Below are 24,864 nucleotides of genomic sequence, written 5' to 3'. Positions count from 1 at the left end.
ACCTTATCTTTGACAAAGGAGGCACGAGTATACAATGGAAAAAAGACAGCCTCTTCAATAAGTGGTGCTGGGAAAATTGGACAGCAACATGTAAAAGAATGAAATTAGAACACTTTCTAACACCATACACAAAAATAAACTCCAAATGGATTAAAGACCTACATATAAGGCCAGACACTATCAAACTCCTAGAGGAAAACATAGGCAGAACACTCTTTGACATACATCAAAGCAACATCCTTTTTGACCCACCTCCTAGAATCATGGAAATAAAATCAAGAATAAACGAATGGGACCTCATGAAACTTAAAAGCTTTTGCACAGCAAAGGAAACCATAAACAAGACTAAAAGGCAACCTTCAGAATGGGAAAAAATAATTGCCTATGAAACAACGGACAAAGGATTAACCTCCAAAATATACAAGCAGCTCATGCAGCTTCATACCAAAAAAGCAAATAACCCAATCCACAAATGGGCAGAAGACCTAAATAGACATTTCTCCAAAGAAGACATACAGATGGCCAAGAAACACATGAAAAGATGCTCAACATCACTCATCATCAGAGAAATGCAAGTCAAAGCCACAATGAGGTATCACCTCACACCAATCAGAATGGCCATCATCACAAAGTCTGGAAACAACAAATGTTGGAGAGGGTGTGGAGAAAAGGGAACTCTCCTGCACTGTTGGTGGGACTGTAAGTTGGTACAGCCACTATGGAAAACAATTTGGAGGTTCCTTAAAAAACTACAAATAGAACTACCATATGATCCAGTAATCCCACTCCTGGGCATATACCCAAAGAAAACCATAATCCCAAAAGAAACTTGTACCATAATGTTTATTGCAGCACTCTTTACAATAGCCAGGACATGGAAGCAACCTAAATGCCCATCAACAAATGAATGGATACAGAAGATGTGGCATATATATACAATGGAATATTACTCAGCTATAAAAAGGGATGAGATGGAGCTATATGTAATGAGGTGGATAGAACTACAATCTGTCATACAGAGTGAAGTAAGTCAGAAAGAGAAAGACAAATATTGCATGCTAACTCACATATACGGAATCTAAAAATGGTACTGATGAACTCAGTGACAAGAACAGGGAAGCAGATACAGGGAATGGACTGGAGAACTCGAGGTATGGGAGGGGGCGGGGGGTGAAGGGGAAACTGAGAAGAAGCGGGAGAGTAGTACAGACATATATATACTACCAACTGTAAAATAGTCAGTGGGAAGTTGTTGTATAACGAAGGGAGTCCAACTCGAGGATGGAAGATGCCTTAGAGGACTGGGGCAGGGAGGGTGGGGGGGAATCGAGGTGGGGGCGTCAAGGAAGGGAGGGAATATGGGGATATGTGTATAAAAACAGTTGATTGAACCTGGTGTACCCCCCAAAAAAATAAAATAAAATAAAAAAATAAAAAAATAAAAAAAAAAAAAACAAAAAAAAAACCACAGTGAGATACTACCTCACACCTGTTAGAATGACTGTTATAAAAAAGACAAGAAATAGCAAGTGGTGCTGAGCATGTGAGAAAAGGAAATCCTTGTGTGCTGTTGGTGGGAATGTAAATTGTTCAGCCACTATGAAAAACAATATGAAGTTTCCTCAAAAAATTAAAAATAGCCCTACCATATGATCCAGAAGTTCCACACCTGGCAATTTATTGGAAGAAAATGAAAACATGAGTTTAGAAAGACACATGTACCCTTGTGTTTGTTGCAGGGTTATTTATAATAGGAACAGCCTAAGTATCTATTGATGGATGACTGGATAAAGAAAATGTGGTATACATATACAATAGAATACATTAAAAAGAATGAAATCTTGCTATTTGTGACAACGTGGATGGACCTTGAGGGCATTAAACTAAGTGAAATAAGTCAGAGAAAGACAAATACCATATAATCTCCCTTATATGTGGCATCTTAAAAAAAAAATAAGTTCATAGATACAGAGAACAGAATGGTAGTGTCTTCCAGAGGCAGTGGTGGGGTGTGAGAGAAGTGGGTGAAGGGGGTCAATGGTAAAAAGAAAAAAAAAAAGAGTATTAAATTTTATATACATTTCTAAAACCTTCTAGTGACCAATTATGAATCAATAGTCAGTTTTAATTGATACTTTATAGCAGTAATACCAAATGAAGGCAGACATGAGGCAATATTTAAAGCAATTGAAGGAAAAACCATGTGTTCGAACATACTTGGCAATGTATTGAAAGGACTTTTATGTTTATTCATTCTTAAAGAGAAAGTTATACAGATCTAGTGTTTGGTGAGAAAGAGAGGGAGAGCAGAAGAGCAAGGGAAAGCAGTCCATTCAAGCAGGTAGGGTTATCAGTTTCAATATAAATATCAAAGTGTATGTCATACACTTTTCTCTGAGGAAAGAAAAGCAACTGTAATGTGGTTTGTGTGCGAAATGAATAGGCAATTATTATCTTTGGGTGACTTAAAGCATAAGTTTTAAGTCTCTTCTGGAAATTCTGCATAAGCAGCGGGTGTTAGCAATGTTGAGCTTCAATAGTGGTGCCTTTTCTCATCCATGTTATTATGAGTTGAGAGGAGTTTTAGGAGAATATGAAAAAATACCTGACAATTTTAAAGACCTCTTCTGTTACGATTTCAGGGGTCCTCTAGCTGTTTTTCTTTTCACTCTGATTTGAAACACATATACTTTTAAAAAATCTGTCCTTGGCAGCTTACCCAAAGAAACCTATCTTTTCTTGGAGAGCAGTCCGTATTGTTCTGTTTGTATTAAGCCAGATGTTTGAATGTAGTGTTTGAAAGTTGAATGTTTGAATGTAGAGTTACCCAATGCAAGTTTGTGTGCCCAACACACAGTGAGGCCAGAAAAACTGAAATGAAGTTTGCAGCAGAGAAAGATTTACTGCACGGCCATGCAAGGAGAATGGGTGGCTCATGCCCCCCCAAACCCTGAACTCCCCAAAAGGTTTCAGCAAAGCATTTTTAAGGGCAAGGTGGGAGGGGGCAAGATTGGTTGTTGCTAGCTTCTTGGTGTCGGAATCCTTTGTTCTCGCAGCTCTCCACATAGGTCAGGTCATGATGTTACTGTAAACCTCCAAAAAGACAAATGTAATTCTCTGTTCTGCAACTTTTTATCTCTCTATGAATGGAAAAGTGTTATACCTTTAAAGGTCAGAGCCTTGAGAATGGGCTATCCTGTATATTTCAGGGTATAAGCAACATTCTTAACTTGTAGCAAAAGCAATAGAATATAAAGGTTAAAGTAAAAGAAAACAGAGCTAGTATGGAGTCAGATTTGTTCTTCCCTATTACAGCAGTATATGGATATGGAGAGAATAGTCATGATATCAGAGATTTGATTACTACCAGTCAGTTCCTTTATGTCTGTTATTTAGTGCTTTCAACCACACTCCAAGATTGATGGGACAGGTGTTAATTCCCCCATTTTACAGATGAGGAATTTGTGACTAGGAGAGGTTAACTCTCTTGTCTGGCAGATTATGCCCTCAAATTCAGGTCTTCTGACTTCAGAGTCAGTACCCAGTTAACTACCCTACAATATCCTATACCGTCAGCCTTCTCAAGAGTCATTGTGGAGGAGTCAGTAGACTCCAAAAGGCACAGCCTGGACCTGTGAGTAGAAGGAGTTAGGTTTGACTCAATAAAGATAGAACATTCCAACAACAGCATGGCCTACTTTGTGAAATCATGTATACCCTGTCACTTGAAATGGTCATTTGGGTGTCTCAATGGGGTAAAACACAATATAGCATTTGGCTAGGTGACCTTTTGTGTCCCTGAAAATTCTGAGACTTTGTTAAAACAAAATCTCCTATCTGCTTTCCTCTCCCTTGTTATAGCCACATATATCAAATGCCCAATTTCATGGTTCCCTTTCCCAGCTTTCCATCAGAAGTACCTGTCCAGCTTTGTGAGGATACATATGCCCAGGCCAGACCCCAGACCTCTTGTATCAGAATTCCAGCATGGCCTGGGGTGGGAGGTGTGAGAGTATCCTTCCAAAAGTTCCACAAGTGATTCTAAGGTATAGTGTTGTGAACCATTCTCCTTATGTAGCCCACTGATAACAAGGTACAAGCAGGGCTCATTTTGGACTCTTTGGTATAATTTGGCAGCATCAAGGAGTCATAGTTCCCCCAGTGTGTAATACTGTGTTTAATATTAATCTGGCCATTTAATAACACTGTGTTTGTTCTCTTGGCTGGAAGGATACTGTGATCTCCACCAAGCAGGTTAGTTTTGCTGACATTTCATAATGCCTGCCTATCTCTTGGTGGTGTGGGAGTTCGTGCTGGTCTAGGAAATAGGCATTGATCAACCCAACCACATAGGTCCTTTCATATCCTTCATGTTCTGGAAAAAACAGTTCAAAGGGTGTGAGGGCCAGCCTCTATGATTAGTAGGTTGGATATAGAAACTAGTGAGCTGCCACTCCTAGACTAGTTACCTACTAGTTAGCTTTGTAGCAGTAAGAAACCTCCAGTAGCACAAAGAATTAATGGTTATAGTGTATTGTTTTCTTGAGGAACTTTCTTGATAAAGTACTCTACCGTGTTTATAGCAGTCCTCTGAGAGAATAATCTCTGAAGGATTATATACCCCCCACCACGTCTCCCCATGGTGAACCAGAAAAAAAATTACAATTTCTCTAACAGTATTTTTTTCCTACTTTTCAATCAATAGGATGCTTTTTAAAGCTTACATTTCTCTTTGGACACTTTAAGTGACTGATGAGACAAAAGAAAAAAAAAGCCAAGATAAAATGACAGTATAGACACTCCTCAAATCCTATAATGAACTCCACAGGGCATCCAATTTTGATGTATTAGGATTTTTTTTTTATAATGAGTACATTGTTGGAAATCACATTTTCTATCTGCAGGAGCTGGAGATGAAACTGAGCTGACATCTTACCTCTTTGTAGTTAATTAGCAATAGGAAAGTAGTGGTTTGAATCTAGTATGGGAAAGGGAGGTATTAGTCATCCACTGCTCTGCTTTCCCCTTCAAACACCTGGATTTTTTTCTATGCTCTTTGGTTTGATTTAACAGTTTGGATTGGTCTTGTTGGCTGGGAAAGATGAGGGGAATTGAAGAACAGTTATTTTTTAATGAAAAAATAACTGTAGCTCACTTTTCCCCTCCTTCTTGCCTATAGGATAAATAAAATAGATCGTCTTTTTCCTCCAAAGAGCAGTTCTTTTTTTTTTCTTTCTTTCAATATTTATTTATTTATTTGGCTGTGTTGGGTCTTACTTGCAGCATGCAGGGCCTTTAATTGTGGCATGTGGGATCTAGTTCCCTGACCAGAGATCAAACCTAGGCCCCCTGCTTTGGGAGTGCAGAGTCTTAACCACTGGACAACCAGGGAAGTCCCCAAAGAGCAGTTCCTTATGTGGACTCAGACTGTAAGCAGTACCGGTGCTGCAAGAGTCTTTCGTTGTCATTGTATTAACATTTGCCACCATTGAATCTCCAGTACTTAGCACAGTACTGGAACTTAGTAAGCATTCAGGAAATATTTTTTAATTAATGAGTAAACAAAACATTGTGTTGACCCATACAGTAAGGTGTTCAAGTTGCATTAATTGTGTCTAATCACTTTCTCCAGGTAGTAGCTGCGTCTGTTTGAAGATGTACGATGAGGTTTACATAGAATTCAGTGGTTAGGGACAGAGGCAGAGCAGGGCATGGAGGTATGACTTCCTATAGGGGACTGGTCCTCTGGCAGGTGAGCAGGGCTGGGGCCGGCACGGATGCTCATCCAGATAAAGGCTAAATAAGTGGCAGAAACATTCAGCACAAGACTCCTCTGATCTGAGTGTGTTTATTAATATCACATCATTTGCCTGGTCCTGGGGGATGACAGAGAAGAGCTGCTGTCCTGGATCCTCCTCTTGAGGAGCCCACTTTGTACGCAGGAAGACTAAACAAGCACATGAAAACAGCCAGCACCTAAACATTACACTGTGTGTGACTGATCCCAAGTGCAGTGAGAGTCCATGGGGACTGGATCAGTGGTGCTTGGTGGAAAATGATCATTTTTTTTAGTCCCCTCTGTGTGCTAATTGCTGCACCCTGTCTGCTACATCCATCATCTCTCTTCATTACAACGACCCAGTGAGGGACCTCAAGGACCTGACTCAGTTGAGGGGCCCAAATCTGAGCACAGTAGATCTGATGGGCTTCCTCCCATGCATCGTGCCCCTTCTTAAGCTCTTTACTCAGGCAGGGCTTCCTGGAGGAAGCAGCACCTAAGGGAACCTTGAGAGTAGGAGAGGGCTTGGACTGCAGGTGGCTGAAGGGAGGGCACTGCAGCTGTGGGGGCAGCAGGAGCTGGGTGTGGGTGTGGGTGTGGGTGTGTCTGGATCAGGGAGATGGCATGGGGAAATGAGCTTGGCATACCCCCAGCTATGGAGAAAGATGCCTGGTGGCCAGGAAGCGCTCTGGTGGGCAGAGGATAGCTCGGAGGGGAGCATCAGGTCAGTGGCCCGAGGCAAGCCCAAGCTGGCAACGTGAGCCCTAAGCACGCTGCCCTGTGCTCCTCCTCCCGGGTGGAGCCCTGCAGTGGGGTCTTGATGGGCGACCTGTTTACTGTGAGGTGTGGCCGCAGGGCTGGATCTTGAACTAGAGAGGGGCGAGCAGGCCTCAAGGTCTCATTGTCCTGCAGATACAGCAGAAGCCCTGCTCACAGTGGAGGGACACCATTTGGTGCAGCTTCTACCTGGGGATCAGGTGCTATCCACCCCCCCACCCCCCACCCTCCACAGCAGCAGCAGGAGCCCCAGCAGCCCCAGCCCCAGCCCCAGCAGGTATGCATGGTCTCCATCTCTCTTTACTTTTCTGTTCTGCATGTGCACTGAGTCCCCTCCCAGAAGGCAGGGGCTCTGCCCTGGCTTCCGCTCTTCCTCACACGCTGGGGCCATGCAGGCCTGGGCTGTTCGGCTGGGTGGTCCTTGGGTCCCCTCCTGGTCAGTCTAGATGAACCTGCCCCAGGAGCCCCTTGTGGGTTCAAGCTGCCTTTGGTGCAGGTGGCCCTGCTTCTTCTCCTTATGAAAATCTCCTGGCGTCGGATTTGCCCACGCCGTTGGGGAGGAGCCACCACTTTTATAGAGAGTTTGGGCTCTCTCACCTCTGGGCTCACTTGCTCAGCATGCTGGCTGTGTGATGCTGGCCACCCATCACTGCTGCCTGCCAACCTGCGGTCACTTGGCTCTGACCAGAGGGAGGTGGCCCTCCCACTCTCCCAGCCCGGGGCTGTGGGGGCTTCTGCTCATCTCAGTTCAGGCAGCTGTGCACTGCCTCCTGGCTACACCAACTCTGATGAACAAAGGTTCTCCTAGGAAGGAAATTGTCAACAGCCACGGTACAGTAGGATGTGGCTTCTCCAAGGAGGCAAGATCCCAGCCTCCGCTTCTGCTCCTGGAGCCCTGCTTCTGGAGGTTTCCTTTTACCCAAATTAAATACTCCCTCATTAAACCTCTGTCTTTTTATTTCTGATTCTAAAGTGGGGAATCACTTGAAAAACAAAGTCTTCCTTCGCCACCCTACACTTCATCAAAAGAGTGAGAATCTGGGTCCTCCATGGTGTGAACGGAGGCCGGACCACGGTTCCCACTGGGGCAAGAATGTGCCAGCTGGGACTGCATCTCAGCACCTGGGTCAGTGGTTGTAGGCACTCAGTCGATATTTCTATCAGTTGAATGAATGAATAAAATAAGAATTATCCACTTACGGAGATATGTGTTTTCTCCTGCAGTTTAGTCCTTGTGGGGTGGTGTCCATGCTAAGGAAACACAAAAGGGTAGCAATAATAGAAGCCTCATGTTTGTGTGTAGAGAACGGGCTTAGTCCCCAGAACTTTCCCACATATGACCTCATTTAATCTTTATGACTCTTCTGTCACAGAGGTTATTTTTATTCCTATCTGAAATAGTAGGAGACCCAGGATCATAGTCAAACATGTGTTAAACTACTTGTTAGAACTACGGCTTAAGATACTTCTTGTGACTTTAATTCTCATCTTTTCCCATTCCATCACAGCTGAGTAGAGCTAATAATACAGCTTATAATAAAACAGAGACTTAGACTAAATATCCTGTGTGCCAGGCACTGTTCTGACTCCCCATTTTGCAGATGAGGAAACTGAGGCATCGAGTGGTTAAGTGGATAAAGGGCCCTCGATAGGTGGTGTGTGCCCCCTAGGCAGGCATGGCTCGTAGCCAGGGAGCTGTGATTGAAACCAGTGTTTTCCCCCCTCCCTGGCCCTGCCCGGGTCACACAGCTGCCAATTAGCAGAGCCGGCACACAGCCCAGGTAGCCTGGCTCTGACTGCGTGCTTCTCACCAGTGCACAACACAGCCACCTGCCTTCCTGTCTCATCAGCTCCGGGCCTCTTTTCCAGTCTCATCGGCTGGGTAGGCCACCTCCCTGCTTTCTTTTCTTCTTCCCAGCCCACCAGTAGTGAAAACTAATCGTGCTGACCTGGAAGAGTTGAAGATCGCATTTTCCCCATGGGATGGAAAGCTGTCACGTAGGACTTTAAGAATTGGCTGACTTATCTTAGGGTTCTCTTTAAAAACACCTGGTCCTGTGGATGACTTGGCTTCCACAAAGCTCTAGCTGACTCCAGATGTGTGATTTTTCTGCCCCAGAACACTCCCATGTGTGTCTTCTGGGATGTTTTATCTTGTAAGGAATGACTGCCCATAGTCTACCCCTCTGCATTCCTTTACCTCCCTTTGGGGTCACAAGATAAAGCGACACAGGAAAATGCTCAGAGAAGACACTCATCCTTTACATTTTTCCTTTCAAGGTGTTTTTGAATGGCAGTGTTAAGGCACCTATAACGCTGCTGTGAATTGTTAACAGGCACATTTGCACATCGTATCTATCATGCTATTTGCACGATGTTATGTGAAGAAACAGCTCAAAGTATTTTTAAGATATAGCCTTTTATCTTTGGAAGCACCAGAAACTATTTGCAGATTGATCTTGGGAATCAAATTAGCCTAGCACATCGGTGAGTTCCTGGAGGTATGGGTATTTCTGTAAGTGGTTCCTGGCCCCTTAATCCTTTTGATCATTTGCACTGTGTATTTTTATACAGGCTCTTGTACTTTGGAGAAATAAAATAAAGAAACTTAAAGGTGAGTTTGACAAGGGCTTCTCCACACTGTTTGTCAATGCAGGTGGATCCTGAATTTTAATGGTAGTAGTTTCTTTTAAACAACCAAGCTTCTTTAAACCTCTCCACAAATAATGTCAGTGTGCAGATTATGTCTGAAAGTGTTTGCTGGTGAGTGGAAATCTTTCCTGACCCCGTATCGCAACCACGAAAGAAGAGCCTAATCCTGGAAAATTGTCTTCACAGCCTGGATGTCAGTTACCCCCACAGCTGTGATTTCTTATCTGGGCTGCTACCTGTGTGACATTTGCTGTCACTTGATGACTTCAGGTGTCTACATTCAGGAGCCCAGCTTGGGGTCATAGAATTAGCCAGGCCAGTTGAAACCTGATTGGCTGCTGCTTACTGGCTGTGGGATGTTATGTGAGAAAACTTGTGGAAAGGCCTTGGTTTTCTCATCTGTAAAATGGGGATGACATCCTGTAGTAAAATGGTTGTGAGCAATATCTGTGTGCCTGTCTTCATAGCAGCATTATTCACAATAGCCAAAATGTGGAAGCAGCGCAAGTATCCACTGACAGATAAATGGATGCACCAGATGGGGCACATACATACAATGGAATAGTATCCAGCCTTAAAAAAGAAGGAAATTCTGACACATGCTTCAACGTGGATGAATCTGGAGGACATTCCGTTGAGTGAAATAAGCCAGTCACAAATGGACAAATACAATATGATGCCACTGACATGAGGTACCTAGAGGAGTCAGATTCACAGAGACAGAAGTAGAATGGCGGTCCCCTGGGGCTAGGGGAAGATAAAGTTGGGGAGTTAGTGTTTAATGGATATAAAATTTCAGTTTTGCAAGATAAAAAAAGTTCTGGAGATGGTTGATGGTGATGGTAGCACAATGATGTGATTGTACTTAATGCCACTGAATTGTACACTTAAAAATAGTTAAGATGGTAAATTTTATGTTGTGTGTATTTTACCTCAGTAGAGAAAAATTGGGAAAAAAAAGTTATGAGCATTGAAGAACATCCAGTAGGTAAAGTGCCTGCCATATTATCAGTGTTCAGTAAATACTAACAGCTTTTACTAGGGTTCAGCATTGTGATTAATGGTGACACGATATCTCATCATGTGGCTATGGCATAATTTGTTTCTTTTTTGTTTGACTTTTGGATTTCTTATGGTACTCCACCATTGTACTAATGATGGAATGAATTTTTGTGTTTGTGTATGTCTTTTCTATTATTTGGGGTTTATATCGTTGAGGTTGATTTCCTGGGTCACTTAATCAAGGTGAATTAATCTTAATCTTTGGGGCCCTTGTTTCTTGTGCCCATGGGGTTTCAGAAGGATGCTGTCATTTTCACTGTCACCACCCAAGTAAGGGCGCCAGCCTCACTAGCACTAGGCCTGATTTTAAGCAGTTTTACAAAATGAAATGAGTAAGAAATGTTATTTTAATGTTTAACGTGCATTTAAAATGTTGAGAACTTTTCATGTCTTGATCTACATTTATTTTTCCAATGTGTATTACCTGTTTACATCTTTTGCCTATATTTCTAGTGTGGTTTCAGTGCTTTTCTTATCAAATATATTTTGTCATGTTTGTAATACATTGTTGCCATTTTTAATATTTAGAGTTTTACTAGTTATATAGCTAAATCATTCATTTAAACCTTTCAAAACACAAAATAGTAAGATTTTAAAGTAGATCAAAAATGGTTTTACAGTAACATGGTTATTATGCTTAATGAATCTTCTTCTCATAATCCCCTGTCATTCTTTTCATGTCCGTTAGCATAAAATCTGTTTAGATGTTAACTTACATGACTATAGTATTTGAATGAAAATTATGTAGGCTGACCAATTAAGAACAAAATATTAATAATCCAATATAAAAAAAGACATAACAAAAATTAGAGAAAATAAAAAATTAAAATTATTAATAAGCATGACATTTTTTACCTCCTTAGTAATTACATTCATTAAAAATAAAATGATAGGACACTATCTTCCATGTATAAATTGGTAGGGATTAAAAACATTGTGATGGTGACTGAGGCTGACCCGCAGATATGCTGGGGAGAGAAAATTGGGTCAACTTTAATGAATAGCAATTTGGCACTAGGTATCAAGAATCTTTAAAATGTTTATAAACATTGATTTAGAAATTCTACTTATATAACTAAGGCTTGAGGCAGCCTCAGAAATGTAGAAAAATATTTACAATCACAGTTAAAAATAGGATTCAGTACAAATGCCCAATGACAGGGAATCATTGAATAAGTAAGAGTACGGCCATCTTTGGAGTATTATATAGTCATTATAACTGGTATTTCCTAAAAATTTCAGTGATATGGGAAAACACTCACAATATGCTGGTTAGTGGGAAAAGCATGATGAAGTGATTACAATAAAACAAATTGTGTGTCATGGTGTGAGTGTGTGTGTTTTGTGTGTGTATGCATCTTGTACATATCTAGAAAGAAATGCATAAAAATATTGATAGTACTTATGTGATAGGAGTATGGGTGATTTTTATTTTCTTTTTTATGTTTCTGCACATTTTCTAAGCTTCATATTGTTTGCAAATCATTATTTCTATAATCAGAAATATATTTAACTGTTAAGGAAGACTAAAGATAATAAATAGATCTCTTTCCTTTTCTGGATTTATGTTCACTTTGCTCTCTTTGCTTTGATGTATTGGACAGAATCCTGGATAGGAAGTCAGAGGGTGTTTTTTCAGGTTATGGTCCAGAAATTTACTAGCTATATGACTTTGGGAAAATTTAACTTATATGTATCCGTTTGCCAATTTGTACAATGGGGATTTCTAACTTCCCTATGTGTACCATTGGAGGGTTGTAAGAATTAAGGTGAGATTACCAACATAGGGGAAAACACTTTTGTAAAGTAAGATATAAGTTCAGAGGATTCCCCAAACCACTGAGAGGTTTGATAATTTGTTAGAAGGACTCACAGAACTCAAGAGCTGTTATCCTCACCGTCATAGCTGATTACAGGAAAAGGATACAGATCAAAATCAGCTAAAGGAATAGTCACATAGGGCGGAGTCTGGAAGGGTTCCAGTGCAAAGCCTCTGTGTCATCTCCCATGCAGTCAGGATGTGTTACCCTCCTGGCCTCTGTGTGTGACAATATGCAGAGTATTGCCAACCAGGAAGCTCTTCCAATCTTTGGTGTCCAGAATTTTTATTGGGGCTTCATTACATAGGTGTGATTGATTGATTGCCTAGATGTTGAACTCAGGCTCTAGGTCAATTGATACTGTTACCCAAAGCCCCCACCCTCAGTCACATGGTTGGTCTTTCTAACATAGCAGACCCTATCCTACGACTGTTGGCAGCCCTACCCTAATATTCAGTGTGGCCAGCCCCACCCTAAGAGTGTAGGTGTAACGGCCCCTCTCTAAATAAGGACACTCCTATCAGGTATGACCTAGATTACCTACCAGAGCCAAGGCAAAGACCAGCTACCTGTTTAGACAAGGCTAAATTCTTTAGTACACACAAGGTGACCGAAAGAGATGGAAAACAAATTTAAATTAGAGGGGTCTATGATTTACCATGTTCTAACACTGTAAAATAAGAGAGGGAACAAATGGTACAGCAAATACCTGCTTCTGAGATTCACAGAACCTTGGGGACCACCTTTGAGAAGGGAGTGTGCTAACAGCGGGGGCTGCAGAGAGACACTTGCTACAGCAGTTGTGTACCACAGAGATGAATCAGTCTGGAAAACACTTAACTGCCCCGCTGGGTATACGAATCTGACCCTCGTCTCAGTGTTAACAGAACAGCAAATATGTCTCTCTGTTAACGAATTTATCGAATGTGAATGGTTATAAGCCTGTTTTTTCACAGGTTTCTCTATCTGGCACCATCTCCCTCTGCAGTGCAGCTGAGCTTACTACGTACAGAGAAAGGGGATGATAAAAATAAATTGGCTCGTACCCCTTTGCAGAGTTTCCAATCTCTAGCGCCATGTCAGGTTGGATCCATAAGTTTTCATAAGACTGAGATTAGAAAAATGAAAACCTGAGTTTATTTTCTCATGAGATTAAAAAAAATTAGAACACAATGAAGATAAATCATCATCCTCAGGAAACTTGCTCGAGGACAACGTGTGCTTTTATGGAAAAAGAACCAGCGACAGGGACTTAGGATGAAACCGTTAAAGTACAACTGTGCTCCCACCCTGCCTTCAGAGGGAAGAATTTCAGCCTTTGTCTAGTGGCTTTTTGGAAACAAATAACTTGTCATAAAATGATGTTGTCAGTAAATTTGGGTTGCACATTCTGTTTCTTTCAAGGAAAAACTGGCCACGCAGAAGTAGTCCGAGTGGTGTACCAGCCAGAACGCATCAGCTTTGAGGAGCTGCTCAAGGTCTTCTGGGAGAATCATGACCCGACCCAAGGTAGATGAGTGAGCCAGTATTTAATTATCTTACTAATTACAGCTGGGATAATTAGTGTTTGAGCTGCATGGAAGAGATGAACCTTGAAATCACACAGGAGCTCAAGAATATGATTGCAGACATTTATTGACGGAGAAGGGGAGGGGCTGGGGAGAAAGAGGGCGAGAGAATAAAGGCACAGCTACCGTCTGTGCCCCTCCCCCCTTTACAGCTGTCAGGGGTGGGAAAATTCCCACAGAGAAAGACGCCAGACAATAGAGATTCGTTCACCTTTGATTATTGCATTATTCCTCCTTAATGCAGTCTTTTGTCTACAAAATTAAAGTGTCTTTCTAGCAGCTCCAAAGTTTTCCTGATTTATGGTTCCTTTATTTCCCTGAATTTAGCCTTTCTCATCTTTTGACATTATCAACCTTTTTTTTTCTTTTAAATGTCTGTGGGTGATTAAAAAAAAAAAAAACATAAAGGTAAAATGCAGTATTCAATGGGTCCACCATGCTTGGGTTATTTACATATTTCATTTGTCTTTATTATATGGAGATATTAATATATTAGGGCTGTAAACAATGGTGGTCAGGAATTTTATTTGAATGCACACGCAAGCAAAAATCTCATGTTGGCAAATATCATTGTAATAGTCAATAATGGAACAATTTCCAGATTTCATCTTAACAGCCTTAGAAGCACTGCTTTGCCAGTGTGATGATCTGATATTATGAGGCTTATGAACTGAAAAGTCCTATAAATCCAATGTGATTTTCATAAACCCTGTTCGTTTAGCAATTGTTCTGTTTAATGAAAATATTTTCCCTTTGGTGTCAGGTGTTGGGGGAGTGGGTACACCGTGTTGACTATTTCCTGATGAATGGATGTGTTTTTTCCAAATGTGCATTGTACTTTGCGATGGGACCTTACCAAGACCTCAGCAGCACCGGTTGGTGAGTCCTGAGCTCTGGTTTCACCTAATGCCAGGGTGGTTTGCCAGAGGGCAAAGGTCAGAACTAAGGCAAGAACAGCAAAATGATCAATGAGCCAGGATCAGGCAGGTCCAGGATCCAGGCACATCCAGCAAGGTGGGCGAAGACTGGAAAGGAGGCCAGGAGCAGGCTCTCCATGATAGTGAAGTCTGGTTGACATGGCGGGATGAGTGTCCGGTGGGGGAGCACTGAGGTGTGGGGCAGGGGAAGTAGAGGACTGGTAGGGCAAGAGTACTATCATCAGAAGGATCCGATGCCATCCCCGTTTGGACTACTGGACCGTCACCTCATATGAGAATGGCAGGCCTAATGGCTTAGACACATGTGGCCAATGGGAAACTGACTGGTAAGCATCATAAATAAGGGTGGTGACAGCCAGGAACTCATGTTGGGAAGCCTTTGATCCAGATGGAGCTGCCTTTCAGCCTCTTGGCTCTCAAAGCCAAGGGTCAGGGCAGGATGCTGAGGGCTCCAAAGTTCTAAGTGGAGACACCTGTCAGGAGCCAAGGCAAGCTCCTGCAGGCCCATAAGGCTGGGTATGTGGCCTTGGCCTGGCCATCCATAATGCCATGTCCTGATAGAACCACCTTATGCTTGGCCTCCACAAAATTTCAAAGAGGGTGAAGTCTGTCATCCACTTCTCTCTCCTTCTCTTAATGTCTTACCCATTTGATCACATCTTTACTAGCACACCTCAGTTATTAGGTCACTAGTTCTGGCCCCTGAATCTCAGGGGAATTCCACCTTCAAAAGAACTTTAGGAGAACCTCTTGTTCTCCCCATCCCATGGATCAGATTTGTCTCAACTTTGCCTCAGTCCTCTTTGAAATTCTTGGTTTACTATCTGCATTATTGATAATTTGCTAGGGCTGCCATCATAAAGTATCACAGACTAGGTGGCTTCAACAACAGAAGTTAATTTTCTCACAGTCCTGGAGCCTGGGAGTCTGAGTTGAAGGCATGGGCAGGGTTGGTTTCACCTTGGCATGTCGATGGCTCTCTTTTCCTCATGCAGTCTTCCCTTTGTGTGTGTCTGTGTCCTAATCTCCACTTCGTGTAAGAACACCAGCCAAATTGGATTAGGGCCCACCCAAGTGACCTCATTTAATCTTAAAGACTCTGTTTCCAGATTAAGTTACACTCTGAAGTACTGGAGGTTAGGGCTTCAACATGTGCATTGTGGGAAGAGGTGGGACATACTTTAGCCCATAACACTGTTCAACAATGTAATAGGTTGATGTGCTGTTCTTCCAGAGATATTTCTTTTTCTAACAGGGTATTTATAGGCCCATAGACTGGAAGAGACTTTAGAGGTCATCTGGTTAAACTTCAGCTTCAATTCTGTGTCAGAAGATGAAGTTGCTAATGATGGGGGTCACAGGCATTGGGATTGGAATGCTGAGTGACCTATTTCTTACACTGATATTTTGCACAAATTACACATGTAGGAGGAGAATTTTTCTACCCTCACATAAATATATTTGTTTCTGCTTGGAGTAGTGTTTCATGCAGTATATACAATCACACATATTAAATCACAAGATATCTGATCTTCCCACATTATTATTAGAATTACTTTTTTAGCTAGTTGAGCATGGTAACAATCTCTTTCTGCCTTGTAGGGTTTCCTGTGACCCTTCTGGAAATAGGGCCAATGGACTGATCATGTGATCTAGGCCTGATCAATCACAGTATCTTATTCATGTTGTCAGCAGTGTTTGATCCAAAGAATAGGCATGTGACCCAAGCAGAACCAACTAGAGTCCTTCCCTGGGGCTGCTGTACATTCTCGCTTTGTTGCAGGTGCCAGGGTAGAGGTGCTCTGTGTGGGGGATGGTGCATCCCCCAGGGAAGCAAGGAAGAGAGATGAGCAAAGGTACTGAGAGAGGAGAAATGGAAGGAGAAAACCCGCAGGAGGCTCTGAGGCCCCAGGCCTCCTCACTCCTGCAGCTCTCCCTTCAATTCTGAGAGCTCTCCTGTAAGCTATTCAAGCTAGGAGAGCTTCTAGGTATTCCCTTCCTTTTTGTAACTTGAGCTAGTTTGTTGGCTTTATGTTACTTACATCAACAACAGAAACCCTAACGAATCTACTTACTCAATTTAAACAATGAGCATTATGCTGGATCATTATATTCAGTAACCGTTAGTTAACCATGTTCGTCTGGCTTGATAAATCAGAGGTCTGAAGGCATTTGAATGGTTTTACCGTTGACTCAGACATTGAGGGGTGGACATTGAAAATTGCTTCTTCAAAACCTGTTGGTGGTTTGATTGGCGCTTCCTTGGTAATTCAGAACTAAGAATTAGGATTTAGGATTTGGGATATATGGCCTGAGAACGTATCAGATGCCATCTCGATATTCCTGAACTATTGTGTAAGGTAATCAGTCATTAATGATGTTAATCTCATGTCTGCTCTTTTTGCCAGGAACTCTGCTAAGTGGTGCTAGATCACTAAGTGGTTTGGAATAAGCGGCAGTATCCAACATTTTGGTTAACACACAGGGAAAATACATTCTTATAGGAAGAAAATAGTTTAATCCCAATAAACTGAGATCAAATGCGCATTCAGATAAATGTGTGTAAGATCACAGACCAAAATGTTAACCTGAAATAATTAAAACATGTATTGGTTAACGCTGGGACGTTAAAAGCAAAAACATAAGTTCAGAAGAATTCTGATATCAATGGATTTCACAGTCCCAGGGAACTCTGGAGGTCTAAAACATGTAGTCATGTGTAATTTTCCCAAGGTAAGAATTTGAAGTCCACTCTCTGAAGGATGGGCATGTGGCAGGAGATAGCTGGGCTGCAGTTAAACTTGGCCATCTGACCACAACTTCTTAATTCTCTACCTGAAGTCACATGGTGACTCATCATATTTCACAGTGAAAAGTGGCCCAGAAAAGAAAAGCACGCAGTAGAGCAGATAGGGGAAGTAGAGGTGTGTAAGACTGATTACTCTTACTCAGAAAATGGACGTTTCTAAAGACAGAAGCATGTTGGATTTGGTGGAGACCCTGGTCTGTGAAGTAATAGTCCATTGTAGGTTCTTTTCAGAGACAAGAGTAAGTGACTCCTCAACCTGCTTGAGGAATGCTTTTACCTGTACCAGAATTACTTATCAACAAAAAGACAAAACTTAAGTGAAAATTGAGAAGGCATTGATCTTGGAAGTGATGATAAGCCTGCCCGGGACACACTTGATTCTCAGCAGCAATAGGACTTGACAGAAATGTATTTTAATCAGCATGTTGAAAGGCTTTACTGCCTTGATTATAAAGTCATTAAGGATTTGCAGGGGCCACTTAACATTTTTAGTTATAACTTACTTCATTTTGTGGGAGAAGCAATATCCTAGAATGGTGTTTGCAAATGTGGGGGTTCTGGCTCATGACAAGGGTCTGTTATAGTAGAAAGAAGAATTTAAGCTTAAGTTCCCTTTCAGTTAAATCAGATCTTCATGGCATAGACCAGACAGAGAAAATCCTGCACGGTCTTCCCTGCTTCAAGGTACTAAAGCAGCTCTCACAGTGTCTGTCCCAGTGGAAAGGAGGAAGTCCCCATGGCCCACCATTTTGAAGGGAGCGAAGCTGGTAAGCGCTATCAGAAAGTGTGGGCTTTTAAAGATATAGGGGCCCAGAGACCTGACATTCCACGGCCAACAGGCAGTGAGTCCTGAGAGAGGCTGCTCAGTGGATTAGCTGCAGGTGAAATTTACAGATGATTGGCCAGTGAGTGGAATAGTCTTTTCTTTTAATTTACCTCAAAACCTCCGCTTTTGCCGAAGCATTCAGATACCACAGTTTAAACTAATACGTCCTCTTCTGGCTTTGTCTTACTCATGGGACAAATACAGTTCCTCCAGGCTGCCAAGAACAGGACAGAGTGCTCCTTCCTGACCATGTGGTCCCCAAACTCGCCCAGTCTCCAGATGACAGGGCAGAACCCAACATTTAGATCTGGGTTCTGGCCCCAGCTGGACCTCTTCCCAACTCTGGTTTTCTCATCTACAAAAAAGGGATAGTAATGTCTATCCTGCATACTTCTCGGGTTGTCATAGGAATGAAATGAAATCTTGTGAAAATCACTTGAAAATGGTCCAGAACCACGCAGGTAGCCGCTTTGTAGTTGTGTTCTCAACACAACAATGCAGTTTCACCGATTTATTTATTTATTTATTTATTTATTTATTTATTTATTTATTTTTATATCCTTGATTTCTGTGGGAAAATATTTACCCTCTGCCTACTGAAGTGTGGGTTTTCTACCCACAGGGTTTCTTTTGTACTTCCTGCTAGTTGGAAAGATTTCAGCATTGTTTGTGTTCTCGTTCTGTGATGAAACTGCTGGCAGTGATGGTGATGAGGTTGGTGGACAGAAATCTCTTATGTTTGCTGCTGACACAGTCCTCAGAAGAGCCAGATAAGATCCCAGCTTCTCATGCTTGCTCTGTATGTCTGTACCTAGCAAGATCTGTGCGTGAATTCCATCATTTCAGTCCTCCTATTCCTGCATGAGGATGCAAGGCCAGATCCTATACCTTGGGCCAAGCCACAAGCACACAAGTGCACTGTGTGAAGACTCAGCTTTGTCTGACTTGATCCCATAAACCTGACTTCTTGATTCCAACCTGTTTCATTCTCCTTGATCCTGGAGAAAGGACAGCACCATTTATGAAGCACACCTTAATGGGCCAGATTTAGTGGTAGATGCTTTATGTCTATCATTTCATTTAACCCTTACCATAACCTTATGAACTGGGGTTCACTGTCTTCATTTAACAGAAGGGAAGAAATGAGGTTCCAGAAGACTGACAATCTTGCTTTGATGTTGTTGGCAGTATTTGGACACAGCTCTGACTAAAGCCCAAGTCTGTTTTCTTTCCCTTACTCCAGAGGGGTCCATGCTTCCTGACTAGGAGGACCTCTTCTAAGGATAAACATTTTTCAGGATCCCCCATGTGATATAATTGTGCCGTTAGTAACCTTTTTAAAACAAATATATGAAAATGCTACTGCAAAATTTAATCACACTGTAAATTGAATGCCTATTTTATTAACCAGTGCAATGTCACATACCTCTGGAAAATGGAAATGCTCACATGCATAATACATTCCACAGCCTCTAGGCCATGCCTGCTACACAGTTGGATTTGTGGACCTCTAGTAGTAGCTCTAGGCCTGCCCAGGGACTGGGGTCACAGGTGGGGAACTGCTTGTGTACTCCTGAGGGAGTGGTGGCCTTTCTGCAGAGGCCTGCTGGCTGAGACTACGAGCTGACCCCAATTTCAGTTTCTCCACTTCGGAAGGATTGGAATTTTAGCTGGATGTGCAGCCAATAAAGACTAAATTTCCCAGACTCCTTATGACTAAGTATAGCCACGTGTCCAAAATCTGACTACCAGGGCATGAGTACCAACGATGGTGTCAGCTTCTGGGTTGGGTGCACTTAGAGGAAAAGCCACTCTCTTCTTCTTTCTCCCTTCCCACAAGAGGCTTGTGGATGCTGTGATGAACTGTCTTGGATCACCGATTGGGGGCCTCACTGACTCTGGAGTCTCTGGTCTTGTAGCTCCTTGTAATTGAGGACCTATTAGATAGAAGGCTCCAGAGTCAGTATCCCAGGCTGGACTCTTTATGCAAGAACTTCTTTAAGCTATTGTTATTTTGGTTCATTTTAGGCCTTCTTCTTTTCTTTTTTTTTTAATTCTTACAACAGCTGAACTCATCCTTACTAAAATAGCCTTCAACTATAAGCTGGTGATGAACTCCCAGTCACTCCTCTTAAGATCTTAATTAAAATGCTTCCTTAATTAAAACATCTTTAATCAAATTTGTTAAGAGTATGAACTCTGGGGTTAGAGGATATGGCTTTACCCAGGCCTGCCACGTACTAGCTCTGCGGCCTGGGGAAGTTACGTCACTCCTGGCCTCCTTTCTCTCTGTCTCTGCCTGACCACCAGGTCCTGGTTCTCATTCCTCTCATCTTGCTATCACAATATCCTCCTAACCAGCCTTGCCCTTCCCCAATCCAGTACCCATAATGACCTGTCAAAAACACAGAACAAAAGTATGTCCCTCTCCTGCCTTTTCTTTGGGATGATATACAGACTCTTTACCTCGGATCACCCAATCGGGGCCTCCTTCTTCAACCTCAGGCCTGGCTGCTCTTCCCCTTCCCCACCCCCACCTGCTGCATTTCTGCATCGTGGCCTTCATTCACCCCATTTCTAGAAGACACAGGTGCTCCATCTGCCCACTGCTCTTGGCGTGATTGACTCCTTCCTTTCCTTCAGCTTAAAGAGTCATGTCCTTAGAGAGGTCTTCGGTGACCCGCCCTAACTCTCCAGCCCTCCTCCCGGCTGGCTTTCACCATCACTGCTCTCCCTTTTCTTCCTAACACTTATCACAAGATGAAATGATTTGTCTGTTTACTTGCTTATTAACTTTCTCCTCTTCTAGAAAGTAAGCTTCATATGAAATATTTTTTCATTGAACAAGCGAAATGTAAAATGGTGTATGGAGGAATGTAGTCTTTTTGTGCAGAGCCCAGTGTCGGGCACAGAATAAGCACGTCGTATATAACAGCCACCATCTTTATCCTGCCCGTGTAAGAGCCATTTTACCAGCTCCCATTTGTTTGCCTTGCTCTCTCTTGAACCCCAGTATTTCTCCATTTTTTCCCTCTCATTTTCCCCATCTTACGTTGTGAATACCTTTGATCATTTCCTACGATTGTTTCATACCCTTTATCCTCAATCGACTGCCCAGCATCCCTTTCCCTCGCACGCCCACCCTCCACCCTCCACCCTCCACCCTCCTACAGGGAGCTTCCAGTTGTCCTTAGTAGCTGCATCTAGCTGTCCCCATGGGCCACACTGTCTCTGGTGTTGGTTTCACAGAGCCCTAGGATCACACACCCTGGCTTGCTGCCATTCCCTCAGAGCCAAGAGTAGGGGATTAATGTGGTTCCTCAGCCCGGTAGTTGGGACTAGAGACTGCAAGGACTCTCTTCCATTCAGTGCCCGTGGATCACACATCCCCCCTCCCAGCCCACCCCTACACTCACTGTGCAGCGTTGTTCAAGGTGCGTGGTTCCCAGGGAATCAGGGGTGGGGCTGGTCCACTCCATCTTCAGTAGGTTTGCTTCATAGCCTCTTCCCAGGTGCACCATAGAGAAGGCAGTACCCAGCACTGTCTATTGGGGAACATTAAATGGAGAGAGAAGGATTCTCTTTTCCTTCTGTTTCTCATCAAGTTGGCAATTAAGTGCTGGTGTTCATATATTTCAACTTGCCAAATTAATATCTGAACTTTGTTGTGCTGACCACTTTAAGTTGGTTTTTTAAAATAAGTCACCAGTTTTGAAGGACTATCCTTTTTTTAGCTCACGTACAAGGAATCTATCATCTGCAAATAATTAGACAGTGGGAATTATATTGTATTGCTAATGAGCAGATGTGCATACTCATAGTGGAGGAACAGCTGCACACATACAAAATGCAAAAACGACCCAAACCCAGCATTATGAATTCTGAAAGGGATTTCATTCTTTTAAGAATTTCAGAAACAGGGAAAAAAAGAAACAAAGAATTTAACTGATATTTTTCTTTATTAATTGTTCTTTCAGTCGTACTTTTCCTTGCATGATATTATCATACGTGTACACAGTATCTTTGCTATTTGCAAATGTGCCATTTACACTTTCAAATCCCTCTCTCATATAATATTTTAGAGCTTATATTTAACATTTTTCCTCTGCTTTTCTAGTACTTTAAGGGTTTGGTGCTTCCAGACTCAATGACAGACTCCTACTGGGTGTTTACTCTGGGTGGGCATGGTGCTGTGTTCTTATGTGCATGTGATCCCATTTGATCCTTAACATAACCCGTGAATAGGTGGTCTTAGCCCCATTTTACAGATGAACAGACAGGCCCAGAGAGGTGAAGTGATTTGCCATGAACCAGTTAGTACTCTATTATCAGAATTGGAATTTGGACCTAAGAATTCAATTTCAAACCTTGTGTTATTTCCATTGTATGATATGTGGTCCTGCATTGTTACAAGATGCTTTCAGCCAACAGAAAAGACAACCACACCATAAATGGAAACAGCAGCACATTATCCAATGGAGAGTATCTGTCCTCACAAGCTCCTTGTAATACCTATTACAGTTTTATAATCTGTTAAGGATTTTTGAGATGAAGAAGTTCAATAGGCTTTTTTTTAGGCTATAAATCAAAATTTATTTTTAATGGATAGTGTGGTAGTGGATGTTAGGAATGCTCATCTTTTGGCAGCCTATACAAAAGGCAGGTATCTAAGAATTTCCTTTGAAAGATGTGCTTGGGTCAGTAAGTTCAAATAGGCTTTTGAAAACTTTCAACCAGGAAGAATTCCACATATTTTAGATAGGAGAGGTTAGGTCATTTAAACTTTGCTGATCAATTCCTGAAATAACATAAAATCAATAAGAAGAAAGGAAGTCAGAAGAATTACATTACTTCACATAAAAGAGTAATAAATTAGATAAGAGGGAAAAAAATCAAAGCCGATAACATTGGCAGGAACTAGAATTTCCAGGTTCTTAAGTGGCAGGCTAGGCTATTCAGATCAGCTTCCCATCAGAAACAAATCAAAAGTTGGATAAGATATAAAAACATATTAAAAGTATCATATCAAAATGCTGACAAAATGATTAAGAATTACTATGTTAAAATTGAGGGCAACACAGGAATCCAGACTGGTAAGCAGGGAACTAAAATACCTTTGCTCTATTATTTGCCAATTCCAGAAGAGTTGAGTCTTAAGGGCCTTATTAATAGAGGGTGTGACCAACACAATTAAAACACTTGATCTAATGGACAAATATGAAACACTATACCCTATACTTTCTTAATCACACATGGAAATGTGCTAAGCCATAAAGTCTTAATATGTTGCAAAGGGACTAAAATCACAGAGATTATGTTTCTCTTATCATAATGTGATTATGCTGGAAATCAATAGCAAAAAGATATGTAGAAAATCCTTTTAAGTTAGAATAGAAGAAATTTTCTAATTATCTTATGGGTCAAAGATAAGCCATAATAGAAATTAGAAAATATTTTGATTGACTGGTAGTTAAAATACAACACTTCGAAACTTATATGGCATGGCTAAAGCCATTCTTAAAGGGAAATATAGAGCCTTAAATTCATACATTAGAGGTGGAGAAAGACAGAGCTCAGCATCCATCTCAAGAACTTAAAAAATCAACAACAACATAAACCAAACAATGAAGAAGAAAGAAATAATGAAGAACAGAAGTAAATGGAATAAGAAATTAAAAAGTAATAGAGAGGAGAGAAGAATCAAGATGGCGGAGTAGGAGGACGTGCGCTCACGCCCTCTTGCAAGAGCACTGGAATTACAACTAACTGCTGAACAACCATTGACAGAAAGACACTGGAACTCACCAAAAAAACCCACCCCACATCCAGAGACGAAGGAGAAGCTGCAGTGAGATGGTAGGCGGGGCGCAATTGCGTTAAAACCAAATCCCATAAATGCTGGGTGGGTGACTCACAAGCTGGAGAACAGTTATACCACGGAAGTCCTGAGGGGTTCTGAGCCCCACGTCAGGCTTCCTAACCTGGGGGTCCAGCAATGGGAGGAGGAATCCCCAGAGAATCAGACTTTGAAAGCCAGTGGGATTTGATTGCAGGGCCTCCACAGGACTGGAGGAAACGGAGACTCCACTCTTGGAGGGCACACAAAAAAGTGTGCTCACCAGGACCCAGGGGGAAGGAGCAGTGACCCCATAGGAGACTGAACCAGACCTACCTGCTGGTGTTGGAGGGTTGCCTGCAGAGGTGGGGGACAGCTGTGGCTCACTGAGGAGACAGGGGCACTGGAGTGGGGGTTCTGAGGAGTGCTCATTGGCGTGAGCCCTTCCAGAGTCCACTATTAGCCCCACCAAAGAGCCTGTAAGCTCCAGTGCTGGGTTGCCTCATGCCAAACGACCACCAGGGTGGGAACACAGCCCCACCCATTGGCAGACAAGCAGATTAAAGTGTCACTGAGCTCCACCCACCCAGCCCAACCCACCATCAGTCCCTCCCACCAGGAAGCACCCATGAGCCTCCTAGACAGCTTCCTCCACAAGAGGGCTGACAGCAGTATCAAGCAGTATCAGCACTATTTCATCTTGTGGAACTGAAAATCACAGCTACAGAAAGACAGAGAAAATGAAAAGGCAAAAGACTTTGTACCAGATGAAGGGACTGGATAAAACACCAGAAAAA

At 42.3% G+C, this 24,864-nt stretch overlaps 1 protein-coding gene across 4 annotated transcripts in view; it reads left to right on the top strand.

Annotated features, from left to right (window-relative positions):
* The window catches only part of MSRA (methionine sulfoxide reductase A), a 407,469-nt gene that overhangs the window by 265,286 nt on the left and 117,319 nt on the right, over window positions 1–24,864 (top strand). For all 4 annotated transcript variants that reach the window (XM_057720694.1, XM_057720696.1, XM_057720695.1 and 1 more), the window contains exon 4: window positions 13,495–13,599. In XM_057720694.1, the coding sequence (XP_057576677.1) occupies window positions 13,495–13,599 (105 nt within the window). The remainder of the gene's footprint in view (window positions 1–13,494; window positions 13,600–24,864) is intronic.

This window comes from Hippopotamus amphibius, chromosome 2 (genome assembly GCF_030028045.1).
Source record: "Hippopotamus amphibius kiboko isolate mHipAmp2 chromosome 2, mHipAmp2.hap2, whole genome shotgun sequence".
Taxonomy (NCBI): Eukaryota; Metazoa; Chordata; class Mammalia; order Artiodactyla; family Hippopotamidae; genus Hippopotamus; species Hippopotamus amphibius.
Note: the sequence above shows the minus strand (reverse complement) of the source record. Positions and strands in the feature narration are given on the sequence as shown.